General features: G+C 29.5%; 1 protein-coding gene across 1 annotated transcript; it reads right to left on the bottom strand.

Moving 5' to 3' along the window:
- Nucleotides 1-744: 744 nt before the first annotated feature.
- On the bottom strand, nucleotides 745-7,020 carry LOC130797891 (calcium-dependent protein kinase 10-like). Its single transcript, XM_057660678.1, has 7 exons — nucleotides 6,244-7,020; nucleotides 4,470-4,613; nucleotides 2,911-3,063; nucleotides 2,494-2,609; nucleotides 2,226-2,393; nucleotides 1,303-1,533; nucleotides 745-1,191 (listed from the first exon to the last, which is right to left on the bottom strand). Exons 1-7 carry the CDS (start codon nucleotides 6,878-6,880, stop codon nucleotides 1,018-1,020), a joined length of 1,623 nt encoding a protein of 540 aa, XP_057516661.1. The 5' UTR covers nucleotides 6,881-7,020; the 3' UTR covers nucleotides 745-1,017.
- Nucleotides 7,021-20,533: the final 13,513 nt, after the last annotated feature.

Below are 20,533 nucleotides of genomic sequence, written 5' to 3'. Positions count from 1 at the left end.
TAGTGAAAAAGTAAACCAACAAGCTAAAAGTCAACCAAAAAAGCTAGTTGGAGCTGCTTTAAAAGCCATTTACCAAACACTTTTTATGTCTGTTTGGTCAACCAACAAGTCACAAGTCAAAAGTCAACTAAAGAGTTTAGCTAAAAGCTAAGAACCAAACACCCCCAGTGTGTTGAGAATGTATAGGTAACAACGGTTATTTAAGAAAGTAGTAAATTACGCTTATGTGTCCTAATATCATTAGAGGGGTTTTGAGAGTTTATTTTATTTTTTTTCTTATTTTATTGATTTGAATAGTATGTATTTTGTCTTTTTATGGTTATTTGCAAATAACTGTTATCATATAGGATTTTCTAGAGCATGGTAGTACATTGACACAATATTGTGGTTTACTTGACACGTCTTACCAAGTTCGCTGTCTAATAGCTAATTTTAGAGAAAAGCTAAATAAGTAAAAAAAAAAAAAGAAAAAAACATTGTTGTGGTTGTATGAACATGGCACAACCAATACGACCCAAATGCTCTTGTCATGCTCGGGTCATTATTTGAAGATGGCTAACACATACCGACAAAATTTGAATTTGAACTTGGCTCGCCATGGAATGACCCACCAGACACATGACCCTTTTTTGAATTCGGGTCCTATAAAAGAGTTATAGTTGAAGTTTGATCGATATTCAGACTTTTTTGTAAAATGAAATAATTAGAACGTATTTCTTCAATACACGTTAAAACAATCAAAAGTACAAAAAAACCTAAATTTTCCTCAATATTGAATCGCAGAAAATACACTACTTTAATACACAATTGATATATGATACAAGCCGAAGCAAAAACTACTTGAATCTCTCTATACATAAAATAGTATGGATTATCAATTGAGAAAAGAAATATACAAGATGAAAAGATAAAAAAATTAAGTACATTTGTGTCAAAAAGTAAAATATAAGTACAATACAAACCCCTTTATGTTGAGACATTCCATAAGAGAACTCCAAAGCCAACTATATGCTTAATTTACACCACAACAGCTTGGCCAGTCATCCCATCATGAAGTTGTAATGAACCATCTTTCATTAAGTTAAGACTTAAGCTCTTAAATCGTTCTCTTGAGTACTGTCTTGAAGCCTTCCTCCAATCAGTCCCAGTTTTCATCATTGCTACAAACTCTTCGTAACTTATCCGACCATCCTATTAAAAATAATACTCATATGAATAAAAAGGTGGAACATATCTTTGAGACACAGGGAGTAAGTAAACTTAAAACCTCCGATATAAATACACATTAAGCATAAAACGAACCTTGTTGGTATCAACTTCTTGCATGATCTGAGTAACAACATCGGAATCTGTTTGAGCTGATTCGTCAGCCAAGGCATCTCGAAGCTCATCCAGCTCAATGTAGCCACTTCCATCTTTGTCGAAGTACATGAATGCTCGGTGGAAGTGTTCATCGTTTTCCATTTTCTGCAAGTGAATTGTTACTGCTACGAACTCTCCATAGTCCAAGTAACCGTTCCCATCAACATCAGCCTGAACAGAGTTTTGTACAAAGGTGTTATTTCTTGCTCCGTGGAAGTGTTCGTTATCTCTTGCTTTATACATGGTATCCGAGATTTATGTGTTCGAGTCTCATTTACCTTTCCTTTCAAATGGAATTATTAACCATGATGGAGACTTATACTACATCATTCACAATTATAGCCCAAAAGGCTTTCGTGCAAGGAGGCATGGTAGAGTTTATAACATATAGGGGGTGTTTGGCAATTAGTTGTTGATTGTTGGCTTTTTTTAGTTTGCTTGTTTAACCAGCTGGAAATGTTGGTTGATTTTGTTGGCTTTAGAGCTAGCTGAAAAAGCCAGCTGTTTATGGAGATGTTTGGTAATTTAGATATTTGTTGTTGGCTATTTATTTAGATAAAAAGTGGGTCAACAAACCAAAAGCAACAAAAAAAGCTAACTGGAGTAGCTTTCTTATTTTGGCTTAAAAGTCATTTTGCAAACTCTTTTTTTAGCTGTTTGATCAACCAAAAGCCAACCAAAATCAATGTAAAAATCAACATCTAAACATCCACATATTGGACCTCTAAGTATCGGTAAAACTTTTAGTTAGGGAGCATGGTACAGTAAACATAATTCATAATGTAATATGAATAACTTTGTAAAGGCTAGAAAACATATGTAAACAGTTGGTCCACAAAAGAGTATGTTTGCAAGAAACTCACCACTTCCATAAGTAGCTTTATCTCAGGTTCAGCAAGTTGGGAACCAACCTTTCGGAGGCCAGCCCTCAATTCCTCAAAAGTTATTCTTCCATCTCGGTCAGTATCCATCAACATGAACATATCTTTTATAATTTCAACCTCTTCGACTGATAAATGTTCAGCTATGACCTACACAACATAATTTTGACAAGTTCATTCATTTCAAATGTTTTATTCAAAATGATGCTGTCAAACTCAAATGCTTTTAATGGACTAAGAATAGCTTTACCCTTAGAGCTCTCTTTTTGAATCTATTCATCCCAGCAAACTGCTTGAGTCTTGTCCTAACAATATCTCCCAATGGGACATTTGGAGCTTTCTTCGCGTTTTGTATCCAAGGGTGTTCTACAAATACATAACAAATGAAGATTTGTCTCAGTTAAGATCAAATGCCCACGAAGACATACGAAAAGAAAGGACCGAGGGTGAATCTAGGTACAAGTTTGCCTAGGGCATGATCCGGGTTATTTGATAAAAATCCTATTATTATCGAATTGTGTAAAATATATCACATGAAAATAATACCAAATTGGTTTTGTACGCATGTAGAGATCTTATTTCACTATATTCTGTATTCGACCCCAGAGGAACCAACGGGAAAATGACATCAAACAGTTGGAGTATCATACAAGAACATAATACTCACCAAGAACTTGTTGAGCAGTCAATCGTTTCTTAGGGTCTGGATCCAACATCTGTTTGACTAAACTCTTGGCAGTCTCAGATATTTGAGGCCATGGTTCCCTTTTGAAATCAAGAACCCCACGCAATATCGCCAATGCCACACCCTGCTCAGTCTCTGCAACCCAACACAAATACAACTATTATAACTGCACATATGGTCAAGGAACCAACTCTATGATTCAAATTAGTTATACAAACAAAGAGGGGAGATAATTTTATAACGAAAATGCATCGTCTTTTTAATAATACTCCACTTATGGAACCAAAGATATTAGCATTATGTCTAATATACTTCGGGTCTTTGCAAGCAAACCAATTCAACTAAAAGTTCAAACTAATGTTAGAGGTCTCAATATATGTTATATACTTACTCTATCTTATACGAGAGAGTTGGTCTTGCATAAACTTAGTTCACATTTAAATAATGTACATCAACCTTAGACTTAAGGACTATAAGGAGTATGGATTAGGAAGTGTAAATTAGTCGAGTGAAAAGTAAATAATATAGGTTAGCAAAGAGGCCATCAAGGAATGGTGCACAAAAAATAATATTGGCACCGATAAGTTTGTTTATAGGCTTATATACAACAAGAGTCATACAATAGAAGATTTTGATTTATACATACAATGATGAGGTTTTAGGATAAAACCAATTAGTAATAAGAGAATCAGTCCAATGCCGACAAAATTTCCAAAGTATTTATTGTTGCATTTGTGATTTATTATTACTTATTAGTATAGTTATTAGAATTACACTATAATGTATAATCTACTCCATATATTTTATACTCCCCCATTCCATGAATTAGGCTTAAAGTATAAATCTTGAGCAAACAAGGAAAGGGAGAAAAATGGGTAAAAAAAAAAGGTTTGACTTATGAAAATTTTAGAGAAATGCGCAGATGGGATAAAAAAAAAATTAAATATATGAATTAAAGCTAAAAAAGACTATAAATGGCCAAAAATAAAAATATAGCAAATCAAAACACCAAAATTTGTAGCATATGGGACAGATGGAGTAATAATGCTCATCTCTATTGGACATCATCATTAAAACATACCTATAAATTCTTAATTATGTTCAAATATCTAGCTAACCACCTAGTAGATGGGAATCATTCAATTTCGAACTATCCTTTCATTATTCCAATTTTTAACTCAAAAAAGATGAATTATTTTGTTGAGAAGTTCGAGAAAAATGAAATGAAAGTAAATATTATAGAGTACTGAAAGAAATAAGTGGATAAAATAAAAGGTAAGTGAAATATATAATTAAAAATTAAAGAAAAAATGTAGGTCATGACAAAAAATAAAAATGAAATTAATTTGATAGAATAGTCTAAAAAGTAAAATAGAGCATATTTCCCATAACTTATCTATTTAAAGCAAACATTATATTTTTTTTCAATTCTCATCTAATTCTGGCATCCCATTGCATTCATCTATCTTTAATTCAAAAAGTTCCCAGGAAAAGTTGGTCATGTGGTTAATACTTGATTAAATAGGTGGCAAGCAATATACCTGCCCAAAAAGGGGGAACCCCGCAAAGAAGAATGTACAAAATAACTCCAGCACTCCACACATCCACTTCTGGCCCATAATTCCTCCTTAGCACTTCTGGGGCCATGTAGTATGGGCTCCCTACTATTTCTGTGAACCTTTCCCCTGTTTCATTCATTAACCAGTCCAAAATTAGATGAAATTTCATTTCATTAATTTATAATTATTCCTAAGTCAAAGAAATTATTCAAGTCAAATACAAATTTAGCTGGGATTAAACTAATATTTGGCTGACTGAATTGGTTTTAGTAGCTACCAATTAAGATATCAATTCAAGATTATATTTAAGCTTACCAAATCAAATATTATTATTATTATTATTATTATTACTATTATTATTATATAATATAACCTCATTATCACAGTGTATTGAATGATGCCTTATCAATCATACACCTTAAGAGACTAAATAAAAGATTGTCACCTAATCTAATCTTGATAAGTAATAATCCCACTATTTCACAATATTGGTTACATATTTCGTATTAGGTATTTTTTTTGTTAGTTACATTTGAAATATTTGTTTTTTAGAAAGTTTTTTAATTGGTTGAAAAAAAATAAGTAAACCAAATTCATTGGACAATTAATTTTATTAGGATTGCAAGAATGTTAAAACTTCCTTAATTATCGCTTACTCAATAATAATATTAAAAATTAATAAAACAAATACTAAAACATCTTATAATTATTTTAATCAATAGATCATTATTCCATCTGTCCTTCTAAAGTAGTACGATTTAATTCAAAAAAACTCACATATTTAAATTAAACGGTGTTATTTTAGAGAAACATCAGAATATCTTATAGGAACATTAAAACTTCAAAGTTAGGACAAGTCTTCACATTTTTACATTGATTTACAATATTTTAAAAATATCAAAATGAAAATACCCGCTTATTTTCAATTAATACCTATTTCCAAAAACATCTTTTATGTTGATTAAATAAATTCTTAAAATCATTTTGAAACCAATTCCGAAATCACATTACATTCATATAGAATAGTGAATCAATAAATTATCTAGATAATTATATCTTGTAATCTTTAATAATTATTATAAATTTACTCACTATTGTATATACTTTCTCCATTTTACTATACTCGTAATTATTCCTGATTTCATTTTAAACATGTTAGTATGTTATTATCAATTAAAGTATTATCTAGCTTGTATCTAAATACAAATCCAAAAACTATTAAGACGGCTAAAACCCATCAATATTAGTATCTACGACATAAATAAACTACAAATTATGTTAATTTTATACTTATAATTGAGTGACAACACTCACAAAGTTGTTCAAAAATCCAAATTCCAAAATACTTCCCACCCTCCCACCCAAATCTTTTTAGAGGACTAGTATGAAAACCTTTTTACCCGCACCTAATTTTTTGACTTGACTCAAATATAGTTAATATTAACATTTTTTATTTTAAGTAGTTTTATTTATTCTCTTAGAAAATTAATCTACTTATATCATATTTTTTTTAATAGAGTATAATTAATTTTAATCATCCTAATTTTAATATTTATTACTCGTATTATTTAAAAAATATAATTTTCATTATATTAATTTTTATTTAATATAATAATATATTCATCATTTAGATGTAATTTTTCCTAATCTAAATCAACATTCTATACGAATATCAAGTAAAAATAGAGGGAGTATATTCATCACAAAGAAACAAATATCAAAAAAAAAAAAAAAAAAAAAAAAGAAGAAAACTGACCAGGACGGAAGAAAACAGAGAGACCGAAATCAATAGCTTTAAGAGGAGAATTTTCCTTCTTATTAGCAAACAAGAAATTCTCAGGTTTCAAATCTCTATGCATAACACCATTATCATGACACAACTTAACAACTTCAGCAACCGTTTTCGCAACCGTAGCCGCAGCTCTTTCCGAATAATGTCCACGAGCAACAATCCTATCAAACAACTCGCCACCTTCACATAACTCCATAACCAAATGAACCGCCTCATTATCTTCATAAACCGCTTTAAGCCGGACTATATTTGGATGAACCGGAAGTGTAGACATAATCGCTACTTCTCTTCTTACATCTTCTATATCTATTGCAGTTCTTAGTTTTCTTTTTGAAATTGATTTTACAGCGAGCCGATCTTTTGTTTCCCGGTCTGTACATAAATAAGTGACACCAAATTCACCCCGCCCTAATTCACGACCGATTACGTATGTATCGCTTATACGGGGTCCGACGGCGGGGATTATGTCTTTAAGGACTCGAACCGGGGCGGGTTGAGCTTGGTTAGTTGCGAATGGGTTGGGTCGGGTTTTTTTCTTTTTGGGTTGTGGGTTTTTTTTAGGGCCTTCTTCGGGTCTGATACAAGCGTTACAGTTACCCATGGAAAATAATCAGTTGAAGCTGGGATAGAGAAGAAGTGGGGAGAAAATTAAGGAAGGGAGGAATGAAAATGGGGGTTATTCAAAAACAACAAAAAGTTGGTGAATTTTTTTTTTATATAGTTTTTTTTGGTTTTTAATAATAAATGTTAGATTGGTAGGCGTTTTCAATTACTCTATTAAAGTCCAAATTAGGGTGTTCGATACTTATAAATAAATAATATACTTCAACTTTTCTTTGCTTTAAGCCTTTATTGTTTTTTTAAATAAAAAATTGTGAATGAATTTTGGAAATTTTATACGGTAGCATAGAACTTTCACGAAATACCAGTAGTAGTATTTTTATAAGATTATTCTATGTTGTAGCATTCAGTTTATGCCTTATCCAACTGCCGTAGCATTTTTCGTTAAATTTTTATCAGTTTTTATTTGATTTACCATTTTGATATTTCTACCTTTTATTATGTGTTGGTTCTTATCTTTATAATTTGCCCCAAGCACTTGCAAACGTTAATAAATTAAATGGTGAATTTAACGTCAAAATGATGAATTAAACATCTGAGAGCATAAACATGGTTTAGGGCAAATTATAAAGACAAGAACCAACACTTAATAATGATAGAAACGTCAAAACAGTGAATTAATCGAAAATTGACAAGAATTTAACGAAAAATGATATAGCAGTTAGATAAGGCATAAATTGATGCTATCATGTGGAAAAATCTTACAAAGTGCTATCATTGGCATTTCATAAAAATTTGATGCTACCATGTGAAATTTCCCATTATTTTTATACTTTCATGATTAAATAAAGAAGCGTTGTCTCGATTGAAGCAAGTATTACTCCTATTATTTTATTAATTGAAAATCGTGTGTTCAATTCTCATCAAATTATTTTCTATCGTTAGCCTATCTTGTAATTCAAAAATAATTAAATTTTTTCTCATTAAATTAAATTAAGATGGGTTTTGATTAAATTTATACTACCATACTTTTGAATGAAAAAGTTCTAACCAAAATGAATTCAATATGTGTTCATCAAAATCGATTTATGGTCGGTAGTTAGAATAATTTTAAAAAATAAAAATATATTTTATTCATAAGAAAAACAGAAACATGAAAAACTAAAAATTAATTGATATATTTGGTAAAAAAAAATAGAACTGTTGCTATTGTAATTATTTTTAATCAATTAAATAATATTAAGAATAAAACAAAAAAACATAATTTTTTTTGTTCTAGCAATTAAAGATGAATTTATATCTATTTACTTAACTGGATTTATTTATTTTAATATAATAGACATCAATATCCTAATTAGTACTCCTATAATATATCTTTTCTGATTTATGTAAGTGTAATCTTTTGTGATTCATTTTTAGCAAATATTTTTGTAATAGCTTAATCAAAGTTTGTATTTTTTCTAAAACATATATTGTACTTATGAATAAGTTAGTTTACTTAATAAAGTAGATAAACTAAAAAATGTATGAAGTACTTTGTAAAACTATTTTTTGTGATTCACACTTAGATAACTTTGGAATGTTTAATTAATTAAATGGTATATCAATCAATAAGTAGGATAGAGAGATTAAATCTCCTTTTTTTTTCTTTTTCGGTGCTTGAAAAAATATTTTATGTTAAAATTGGTCAAATCATAGATAAAGTTATTTATGTTAAATAGATAAAGTTAGATGGTCAAATCATCTAATATTAATATTTAAACATTATTTATGTTAAAATTGGTGGTCAATTTTGTTAATAAGATTAATTAATCAAATCAACAATCAACTACGAGCTTATTATCGTTTATTAAACAACTCCTTATATAAGAGTTTTCAACCTTTTTCCAAACTTAAAAAAATAAATTTAATTTTTTGTAAAAAGGTTGGTAGAATATAATTAGGTTGAAGGAATAGCTAGTATAAATAAATGGAGTTGCTGAAATTGGTCAACAAAGTGGGGGCATCTCAATTTTCCTAACACAAAATCAAAGTCATAAACTCACAAATAATATTGCTGGCTTTTTATGATTTGGGCAAATGGATCATGCTATTATTAATACAATAACACCCTAACAAATATTAATATATTCATACTCCTACCTACCAAACTAAATTATTGTCTCACAATCAAGAAAATGTTGTACCCAACACTAAAGTTACTACTAGAACTAAGTCTAGAAACATACTCCCTCCTATTCATCTTAGGAGTTCCATTTGACTTTTTACAGATTTTAAGTAGAGTCAAAAGTGGGACCCTAAGGGTAGAAAAGAAAGTGGTATTATGAGTTTTTAATATAAGGAAGAAAAATTAGTATGGGTAATGGAGGGTATAATTGAAAATAGGATAAAGTTATTAAGGGCATAAAAGTCAAAAACCCATACCAAAAATAGAAATAGGACAATTAAGGTGACTTGACCATAAAAGGAAATGGAACACATAAGCTGAATAGAAGGGAATATAATATATGTCATTATTTTATCTTAATTTCATATCTATTTCTTATTAATTTATTCTAAAATAAGAGATTTTATATGTGACTGTTTTACATACCTTTTATTTTAATTTAGATTGTCATTTGAATCTAAATTATATAAAATTGCTTGCTAATTTTTATGTAAATGTCGTATTACTTTTTTATTGATGAATTTAACTTAAAAAAAGCCTTATATAAATAGTTTATATTATTTTATTTAATTACTTTTTTGTGTCTAAAATTTTTTGAAAAAATGTAAATTATATGCTCCACATTTAGAAATAATATTAGTACTTTTAATATTTTAATCCCAGCGCTGATAAACGAGTAATAAATGGAAAAGCATCAATATTGGTGTGAAATGGTTTCTCCTTTCACAACATACTTTAATTTTGTTAGGTGACATTATGTTTTCGACAATGCTTTATTAATTCATATTATATGAACTTCAAAATTTTCATGTCCCTCTTTTACCATTTTATATATATTCTATGATATAATTAAGTAAAATGGTTATTATAATAATAATTTTAATAAGTTAAAATTTATAAATTAATGAAATAAGCAAAATCCAAAAATTACTACCAGTAATAAGCTAATTGTTAATTACCAAATAATAGAGCCTCATCTAGATTGCATTTTGCTTCTTAAATAACATTTAAGAACATCAAATTTTGAATTTATTCCAATATTGATTTTTGACAAATCAACTAACTTTTAAGATTCAATCATGCAAATAAAAATTTTCATTATCTAAAATATTTCAGTTATTTGATCAAATTAATTAGGCAAAAGTCGAATATTAATAAAAAAAAATTAATTACCTTTAATTTTATATGTTAGCAACCTTTTGACATCTCATACAAGGTCAATGGTTTTATACCCTATTATACCAACTCCCTCTATTTAAATCACTCATCCCCAAATAAAAGGAGTGGACTATAATATTTTCTTGAGTGTTTCCTAGAATTTCAAATTTTAATAAACATTTTTATATTCTTAATTTGTTGACATAATTTTTTTTAATAAAAGGAGATTGGTAAAATACATTGACTAGATCAATTTAAGAAAGTATAATAATTATATATAATATAGAAGTATTAAGTATATAATTACAAGTGCAAATAAAAGAAGGTTCCGTAGGATCGGAGTCAAAGAGTACTTGTAAAATTGTCCAAATACCTCAGCATAACCTTGAATTTCTTTGCATGGAAGTTTCGTATTTGTCAAAAGTCAAACATCTTCCAGAAACTTACATAAACAGACCAAGAAAAGTTCGTTGAAGTTGTTTACCTATACAATTTCCCGGCATAGACCGCACCATTGTTCGACCGACGACGACCAGGCCCATGAAAATTTATTTAATTCTTTATAATTATTATTTTCTTTAATCGTTTGAGTTTGTATTATTTTGACTTAAATATATGAAAGTAGTTGTGGATACAAATTTTATTGGAGTGTTTAGCTAGGTTGCGCTAAAACGGACACGGACACGGACACGACACGGGTACGGGAAAACGCCAACTTAAAAATGGCGGACACAGGGACACGAAAATGGTAATATAATAAATATATCAAATTAAAGATAATTTTACAATCTTTCATTTGATATATGTAAATAAACACTTTAAAAATATAAAACTCACATAAAATGCAAATAAGTACCAAATAAACAACATGAGTATTTAAAAATAGTCATACAAACCAAATCAAAGAAAACCAAATAAATAGGTAGATTTAAGTTTGATCATCACACATCATCCATATGACATCCATCATCATCCTCCGCTACAAAAGTAGTTTTCAACTCGGGCTCATCAAGAGAAAGATCCGCCATGCCAAGACAAATAGAATCTTCTAGATTTCCAAAGTCATCTCCTTCAACATCCCACAACCTTGTTCTTCCCTTGTTATAAGCCTCACTTCTCCTTGAAAGCAAACGAAGATTGTTATGAATGTACACCAAATCTTGAGCACATTTTGGTGCAAGTTTATTTCTAGTACATGAATGAATGAATTTATATGTGCTCCAATTCCTCTCACAACAAGAGGAAGATGATGGTTGTCCTAACAACTTGAATGCTAATGCTTGAAGCATCGGAACTTGTGAGCCATAAGTTGCCCACCAATGCTTTGGAGCCATCAAGTACATATCATTCAAGCATTCCAGTTTGGTAAATACGCCACCATCTCTTGCCGAGAAAATAGCATACTCCATATTAACCTTTCTTCTATCTTCCAAGTCTTGAAACAATCTTCTAAAGCAATTGAATCTTTGTGTGAAAATTTCATTGTCAACATGTGGAGCAACTCTACCGGGGACCTCTTTAAGCCACGTGTCACTATAATACCTATTAAATACATAAAAAAGAAGAAATTTTAGTTAATGCATAATCTAATGCTTTAAACATTTAAACATACAAAAATACATAATACCTTGGATTCAAAGAATGTGCCAAACAATGAAGTGGAGTGTTGCTTTTCTTCCAATGGCTAAGAAGTATCGTTTCGACCACACTAAAGAAAGAAGAATACTCATGCCTTTGCTCATGCTCATGGTTATATACTTATACATAATCTCCTTCACCTTTGAAATCATTAAATCCCATTTTTCATATACTAGATGAAGTGATGCTTTGTCGGTGTCACATGCTCTTATCATGTCACCTTTGAAATCATTGAAAGGCAATCCTCCAGTAAAAAACATCCTTGATATCTCAGCATCCAAGTTGTTTCGAGCTTGTATATCAAAAGCTTTGGTGATTGGGTTGTCAGATTTTCTTTTCTTGGCATAGGAAGTTGGTGAAAGAGATGTTTCAGAAGACAAAGATTGACTAGGAAGTGGTGGTCTTTTAGGTTGTCTAGATTCTTTATATTGCTCAACTTGTCTTTCTAAGTTTCTCATTTGCATTCTATCCTCATTTGTTACATTAGGACATGGACTAATTCCACCTTTTGCAACACCCATCAAATGTGCTTTAACTCTAGTATATGAACGACTCTTTATTTGTTTGCAAAAGTTGCATTGCCAAGTATAATTACCCTCACCCCCCACTCATTTTGTCCCCTTTAACAGCATATTTCCACAAAGGATAAGAACTGAAATCACCCTCTTCATTTGTAGCTTCACCACTAACATTGCATGAATTAGATCCACTAGCCCCACTACTAGACATGATTGAACTCTTCAAATTCAAACAACCACAATTAAAGATTTAAAAATCAAGATTAACAAATAACACATTAACAATTTAACATTAACAAATAACAATTAACAAATATTCAAAGAGGATATACAAAAAAATCAAGAACAACATTTCAACTTTTCAAAATTCAAATTACAAACACATTAACAGTTTAACATTAACAAATAACAATTAACAAATATTCAAAGAGGATATACAAAAAAATCAAGAACAACATTTCAACTTTTCAAAATTCAAATTACAAACACATTAACAATTTAACATTAACAAATAACAATTAATAAATATTCAAAGAGGATATACAAAAAAATCAAGAACAACATTTCAACTTTTCAAAATTCAAATTACAAACACATTAACAATTTAACATTAACAAATTTTCAATTACTCAAACAAAATAAACAAAAAAAAAAATCAAGAAACAACATTCTAACAAAATTCAAAAATCAAGATTTAAAAATAAATGTTAAAACAACAAGTCAACAAGATTAAGAATTTAAGATTAACACTAAGATTAAAGATTAGAACAAGATTAATATTAGGATTTAGTATAAAAAGTGAAAATACCTTAAACAAAATCAAAAATTTCGATTTTTAGGGATTCTTCGAGTTCGAGTGTTCGTCGTTCGACTGTGTTCGGTTCGAACAACCCATAGGGCAGCAGCAGTGCAGCACCGAGTTCGAGTGTTTGTTTGTGATGGAGGAGCAGACGGCGGTGGCGTGGTGGCAGCGACAGTGGAGGTGGAGGAAGAGTTGTGTAGAGTTTTTAGGGTTAGAGTGAAAGAGAGCTGAGAGGAGTGAAAGCAAGAGAGGGAATTGATGAGAGGGAATTCGAGTGTTCCTCTGTTTTCGATTTTTTTTTTTTTAAAAAAAAGAAAACACGTGTCCTTGCCGTGTCCCTTTCGTGTCCTTGTCGTGTCCTTGCCGTGTCCACGTGTCCGAAAAAATATTAAAATATTGGACATTTCATTTGGCGTGTCGGACACGAATTTTCACATGTCCGACACGCGACACGCAGGTTCAGGGGCTTGTCCGTGCTTCTGAGGTATTTAGTGAGTTCAAAAAGATAAAGTCAAAGTAAGCTAACTTCGTGTAATCGAAAACTTTGCTATTACATCATATAATTTGTCAATTTATTTAAAATTGTCGTTAATAAGTAGGGTGAAAAATTAAGCTTAATAAATAGGATGAAAAAAATTATTTTTCTTGTAGGTGTTGAAAATTAAAACCTCTAGTAGAAAGATAAAAGGAAAAACTCATCAACTATTAGGCTAACTCGTGTTTCACATCATCACCGATCTTTTAATAGTTGTTGCACTTTCATAAGAGTCACCAAGTTAAGTCACCGTTCATCGAATAATATTTACTCTATCTTATATATTGTTCTTTATGTATGAGAAAAAAATAATAGGTAAAATTTTATTTGTTTCGGTTCAATCGATATTTTCATAATATCATTATTATAATTTTTACTTATATGTATGATAAAAAATAAACGTAAAATTTAAATTGTTGCAATTAATAGAATGCACATTTATATATTCTTTAATTTTTTGTTACAGATTTTCTTTAAAATGTATGTTACAGATAATTATTTTAAAAACTTTTTACTTGATAACCTTGGAAAAAGAAAATTGACACAATTTGTAATTAGTGTCCTTTTTTGGAGTTTCTTACCGACTCATTATTGAATTTGGGAAGACCTAAACTCAACAACTAATCTTTTTATTGCAGTGGTTGAAATTTCGAGTGTATGATGGGGCTAGTAAATGTAGATTATATTATATAAATTTAGGGCAAAATAAAGTTGAAATTGTGAAATGGATAATAACCTAACATAAAATCAATTATAACCCTCCCTTTCAACCATTTTGCTTCATTTATTAATTAAGTTTGGCACAAAAATTAAAGAATTGAATATAATATATTTAGTATAGTGAGATATTTAGAAATAAATGTGTAAACATTGATAGTAAAAATAGTGGATCATATATATACTTAAAAATAGAAATTAGCAAATATATCGAAATATAATAAAATTTAAAATAAGATAAATTAAATATAATAGAGAATTAGTTATTTACATTTAACATAAGAGTATATTAATTTCACTTTAAGTTACAGTTAATTTCAATTAAAAATGGAGTTTATATTTTATCTCAACTTTATTTCAACTCGATGGAGGGAGGTAATATTCAATTTGATTGAGGATGATAATTGCCAATTGTCTTGATAGTCCTAATCATCACATCCAAAATGTAGGGAATGAAAAAGTTGCAAGAAACATGAGTACATAATTATGGTTCATGAACATAACCATGTGATTATTTCTAAATTTTTTTAATTAGCTCCGGATAAGAGAAGAGACTATATAAAAATTAAACCTGAGATTTTTTTTAAAATAATAATATTTATTTTTTAACTGAGATAATAAACTCAAAACACGATTCTCAAAGATAATATTGTTGCTAACTTTGTGACATAATGCAACTTATGTTGCTTTTATTGCGCTTTACGGTCTATTCACTTTTTTGGTCTTTATATTTTAAATAGTAAGGTTCAATTTTACCCCATTAGCTATAATATTTATAAGTGATTATTTTAAGATTATAAAAATTTTTTTTTTTGTTTTCTAATGTTCTTTTCATTTGAAATATTCCACTTTAAGAAGAGAGAAATTTGATTAATATTTTTGACACATATTTAAAAGATAAAATATATCCATTTGAAATCTCGTTAAATTTGTCTTAATGTATACTTTTTTATTATGTATTTTTTACAATTTTTTATTATGTGTATTTAGAGATATTGAGATTTAAAATTTGCTTTGAAAATTGTGCAAAAAGTAAACAAAAAGAATAAAAAACAACAAAAGAAATAATTATTTTACATTAAATAATCACTTTAAAATTATAATTAATTAATTACTTTAATATTATATAGAAACCTTCTTAATTTGTGAAACAACTATTAGATCCTCCATTGTATGAGTGTAGCAAGTTGAGTATCCCAAATTATGAGGATTAGAAGTCAAAGGAGACTTTATTAATTAGAGAATGTAAGTGTTGATTAATTGATTACATTGTTACTTATAAAGTGACGTTAGTATTGTTATTGTCACTTTGCTGGTTATTTGTCACTTTAACCTTAATATTTCTTCAATTTGATAAAACAAAATATTGGAAGTTTGATACTTTGATTACCTTAAAGATTTTGTCAATATTTGATGTAATAAGCTTTGTTGATAATGATTTTTTTTTGTTTTTATTTTTGTTTTTTATGATGAGTTTAGAAGTATAAATTTCTACAAAATTATTATATTTGAAAAAAAATCTATATATAGAATATGATAATGCCTTAATTATACAAGTATTAACGGCAAATTTATTAGTATGTTTGTTTCACAAGTCACAAGCCTCACGACTAACTCAACGATAGAATATAGATGCCATCAAGGGGTGACTATAGACTAATAGGATATATATAAATGGGATCACAATTAACATTAAAACTTATTTTGTGCATATTTTGCCCTATTTATATTTGACGATGCTAAAAATTTATGTTACTCCCTCCGTTCCTATTTGTTTTTCCACTTTGGGTATTTCACGGGAATTAAGAAAAATAGAATCTTTGGTGGTAGTGGGTATTATTTTAATTATATAATAGTGGGAAGTAATGATTGTATTGGAAGTATGAGGTTGTAGTGGGTATTATTTTAATTAAATAGTAGTGTGAAGTAATGATTGTATTGAAAGTATGAGAGAGAAAATAATTATTTAGGGTAAAAGAGGGTATTTGAGGGGTATAAATGGGAAAAAAACTTTCCAAAAATGGAAAGTATTCTAAAGTGGAAAAACTTATGAAACTACCCATTTTAGTAATGTGGAAAAATAAAAAGGAACGGAGGGAGTACATATTATCATATTGATTCAAAGCCGAATAAAGTCTATATTATTAATAAAAAGCAAACAAAGAAAGGATATGATATACTCATCAACCAGGCCTAACCCATAAACAAACATATTTGGATCAAATTTAAACACGGGAAGCACTATTATTATCTTATGTATCATGCTCAAATGTAGTCCAAAAGGTTGATTAGTGACTGGTGAATAGAGGTGGCTAATGGGACAAGTTGATTTATTGGGTTAAATTCTTAGTAATATTCCTTTCATTTTTAAATTTTTTTTTATTTACTTTTTACACGGTTTTTAAAATAAATTTTAAGTCTTAATATCTCTACATACGCATCATAAAAAATTATAAAAAATATATATAAAAAGTATACATTAAGACGAATCTAACGAGATCTAACATGGATATATTTTATCATCTATATATGTCTTAAAAATCTTAATTAAATTTCGCTCTTCAAAATATAATATTCTAAACGGAAAGAACATTAGAAAATGATCAGAGAAAGTAATAATTAAGCTTTGTCTATACGTTGATAATTGAGAATTAGTAGCACTGTTATAAAAATTAGCACTAAAATTCATTTCAATAATTACTATTTTTTATTATTTATTATTATCAAACAAACAAGTTCAAGTAGGAATTTTGTGTTAATAATTAGCAAATATAAATTGTATTTTTGAACTACCATACCAAATCATCATCATCATCATCATCATTCTATTCAATGTATTTCGCTCACAGAAAAACTATGGATTAGGTCTGGGAAGGGAAGGATGTCGGCAACTCATACCCATAAAGGAGAGCGCGGCTAAAGGAATCCCCCAACTCGAGAAAGATAAAGAGACGTAACTACACGAGAAAACACCATGCCAAATCCTTATAAAGGATATTATAGTATAATACATTTTAAGATTTTACTATATTATACTTTTTCTATATTATTTAATGCACTATTACCGTTAATATTTATAATTACACATAGTAAATTTTTTTTAAAAATTGATATTAGTAGTTCTTGTATTGTTTTTGTATTGAGACAAATAAAACAAGATTTCACATGATTATGCCAATGCCAAATAATAATTTGATATTTACAATCTTTGAATTAAACAAAATTCCACTTAATTGTATTTTAACCTACAAATAAAAAACTAATCATAGATTAAGAATAATAAATATATAGTACAAAATACGAGGAAATACTTAATAGTAACTACCCCATAGTTCATCCCTTCTGAAAAGTAGATAGTAATTATACAATAATGATTACTAACATATTCATTATTAAACTTATTTTATACTTTTATATTACGGTTAATGTGTAAAAAATACATACTCAAGTTTAATTTAGTTTAAATCATCTAATTATATACTTTAATATTATAAATTTTTAATATATTTTTAATTATACATAATTTGTATAAAAATAATAAAATAATACATTAAATTACATGAAAGAAAAAAAACCAAACACAGCTAATACTTCCTACGTAAATTACTTGTTACATTATATTTATTGACACTATTCATCGTTTAAGCTTCTTTTATATATTGCGGCTGATGTGTAGGGGAAAATATAGTCAAGTGAGATCTTGTTTAAATCATCTAATCGCATATTTTCATAATATTAACTTTTTATAATTTTTAAATGTGCGTAGTTAAATTTATAAATAGTTAAAATAATATTATTGAATTGCGTAAAATAATTTCAGGCTAAGAGACAGAAATTACAAAATGAGTTAGGATTTTCTCCATTATTTAAAATGTAATTAAGGGTCTATTACTTAAATCTAATAGTTATAATTGTTTGATAGAGAAAAATATGAGAATTTTTGAGATTTTATTTTTTATTTTAAAATAGATATCAAAATCTTAAAATGAGTAATCGAGAAAAGTAATAAAGAAAATACTAATACCCGTGGGACTGGCAAGCGGTACCTATATAAACATCAAATGTCTTCGTTCCCGTCAGTTCTTGCCTTTTTTTTTCTCTATCAATAATCAGTCTCCACCATATTGAAGTTCAGTGGCGAAATCTTTACTTCCTTTTCACTTCTTTTTCTTTCTTGTCTCGTTTTTTTCTCATGCATACACTAAACAACTAACCCACATTCATCGCCTTCTTTACCTCTCACCGCCATTAAAATGGGGCATTCTAAGAAGGGAAATAACAATTCCAAGAAACCCTCATTAACTTGCTTGCAACCACAATCGGTAAAGAAGTCGTTGGATTCTTCCATGACTGAGTTTCCTGACTCGTTGTCGAAGACGATCAAGCAGGAGTGTGAAAAAGCCCTAAATGCTATTAAAAGAGGTAATCATAATAAAGCACTTCGGTTACTGAAGGATATGAGTCATAAATATGAGAATTCTGCTCTATTTCATCGAGTTAATGGCATGATTTATGCGAGAGTAGCTGATATTATTGATGATCCTAATACAAAACAACGTCATATTGTAAATGCTTTTGAATCCGCGAGAAAGGCTACTGAGTTGTCTCCTGATTCGATTGAGTTTGCTAATTTTTATGCCAATTTGTTGTATGAAAATGCAAATGATGGTAAGAGTTACAGCGAAGTGGTTTCGGAGTGTGAGAGACTGTTAGCCATTGAGAATCCGATTGATCCTTTGAAAGATAATATTAATAATCAGCAATCTGACGAAAAATCGCCTGGAGATTCTACCCCAGATGAGAGGATTAAACAGGTGCGAGTAGAGATTCGAGGACTTATTCAGAGGTCGAATGTAGCATTGATTTCGACATGGATGAAGAATCTGGGAGGTTCGCCAGAGGAGGAGAAGTTTAGATTTATTCCTTTGAGGAGAATGTTAAAGGATTCTTTGGATTCTACGTATTTTGATACTAGTAATTCGAACTCTTGTAGGCTGAATGTGATTAAGAAGGCTACTAAAACACCAGAGGAGAGGAGAAAAGAGATTGAGGTTAGAGTTGCTGCTGCTAGGTTGTTGCAGGAGAAGTCTGAGCAGGGGAAGAGCTCTGAGGAATGTAAAAATGTGTTGAGTTTGGTTTCCGGAAGTGTATTTGGTAAGGTTGGTGAAAGAAGAAGACATGGGAGTAATAAGAGGAATTCCAGCTCTCCTGAGCGGAAAGATCAGGTAAATGTGTTGAGTTTTTTTTTTTTTGACGTATTTCCTTGTTTTCTTTGGGAGTTTCATCATAAGAATTCAATGAAAATTAGTGTAGTGAATAGGGCAAAGTTATTATATGAAATGAACTTAGTTGTCTACAACAAGAACAACTTAGGATGCAAGAACAACCCAAGAACAATGGTAGGATGCTTCTTGATGAAAATAGAAACTAGCAACTAACAATTGAGAAATCAAACAAGTAAACAAGACAAAAGATTTTACGAGGTTCACTCAATGTGGGTTGAGTTCTCATTGATGGTGAGTTGCTTTAACTGATTACAGAGAGAATACTTGGAGTTCAAACTATGAACTCTTGAAAGATTATGCTTAGAGAGAGAAATTTGGTGGCTAATGAGTTTGGTCTTAGGGTTAGAAATTAGAATGGGCTTAACTAAGGCTTAACATGCTCCCTTTATATATAGGGGATAAAATGATTCAAAAGCCTAAAGCATAATTTACAAAATCCGTAAACAAAACAAAGTAGGTTCAAGGAGGACGTTTGAGCGAATCCCTAGCGATGAGTGGCAGCAGGTTGTGGAGTCTTGCATGCTTGTGGCTTGATCGAGCCCAGTAGCTCGGTTGAAAAATCAAAGGATTCTTGCTTTTCTTTTGGTGCGATACTAACTTCCCATAACTTGCATTAAAATGACAACTTCTATTCTCCATACACGTTCTAAGTCAATGGCGACAAAGCTTACCCCAAATTGCACCACCTTGTGAAGACACAACGCATACTCCAACATTTAAAAGAGGAGTACAGTAGTGTTTGATGTTGTAAAGGGCCTATGATATTATATCGTTTTTTGTTAAGACTTTTTTTTTTTTTTTTTTTTTTTTGTGGTAATGCAGTGTTGTATGTGACAATGTGTTTGACTTCATTTATTGTAGTATTTTGGTTTG

Source organism: Amaranthus tricolor, chromosome 13 (assembly GCF_026212465.1).
Source record: "Amaranthus tricolor cultivar Red isolate AtriRed21 chromosome 13, ASM2621246v1, whole genome shotgun sequence".
Classification (NCBI taxonomy): Eukaryota; Viridiplantae; Streptophyta; class Magnoliopsida; order Caryophyllales; family Amaranthaceae; genus Amaranthus; species Amaranthus tricolor.
This window is presented reverse-complemented; position numbering and strand designations above follow the sequence as displayed.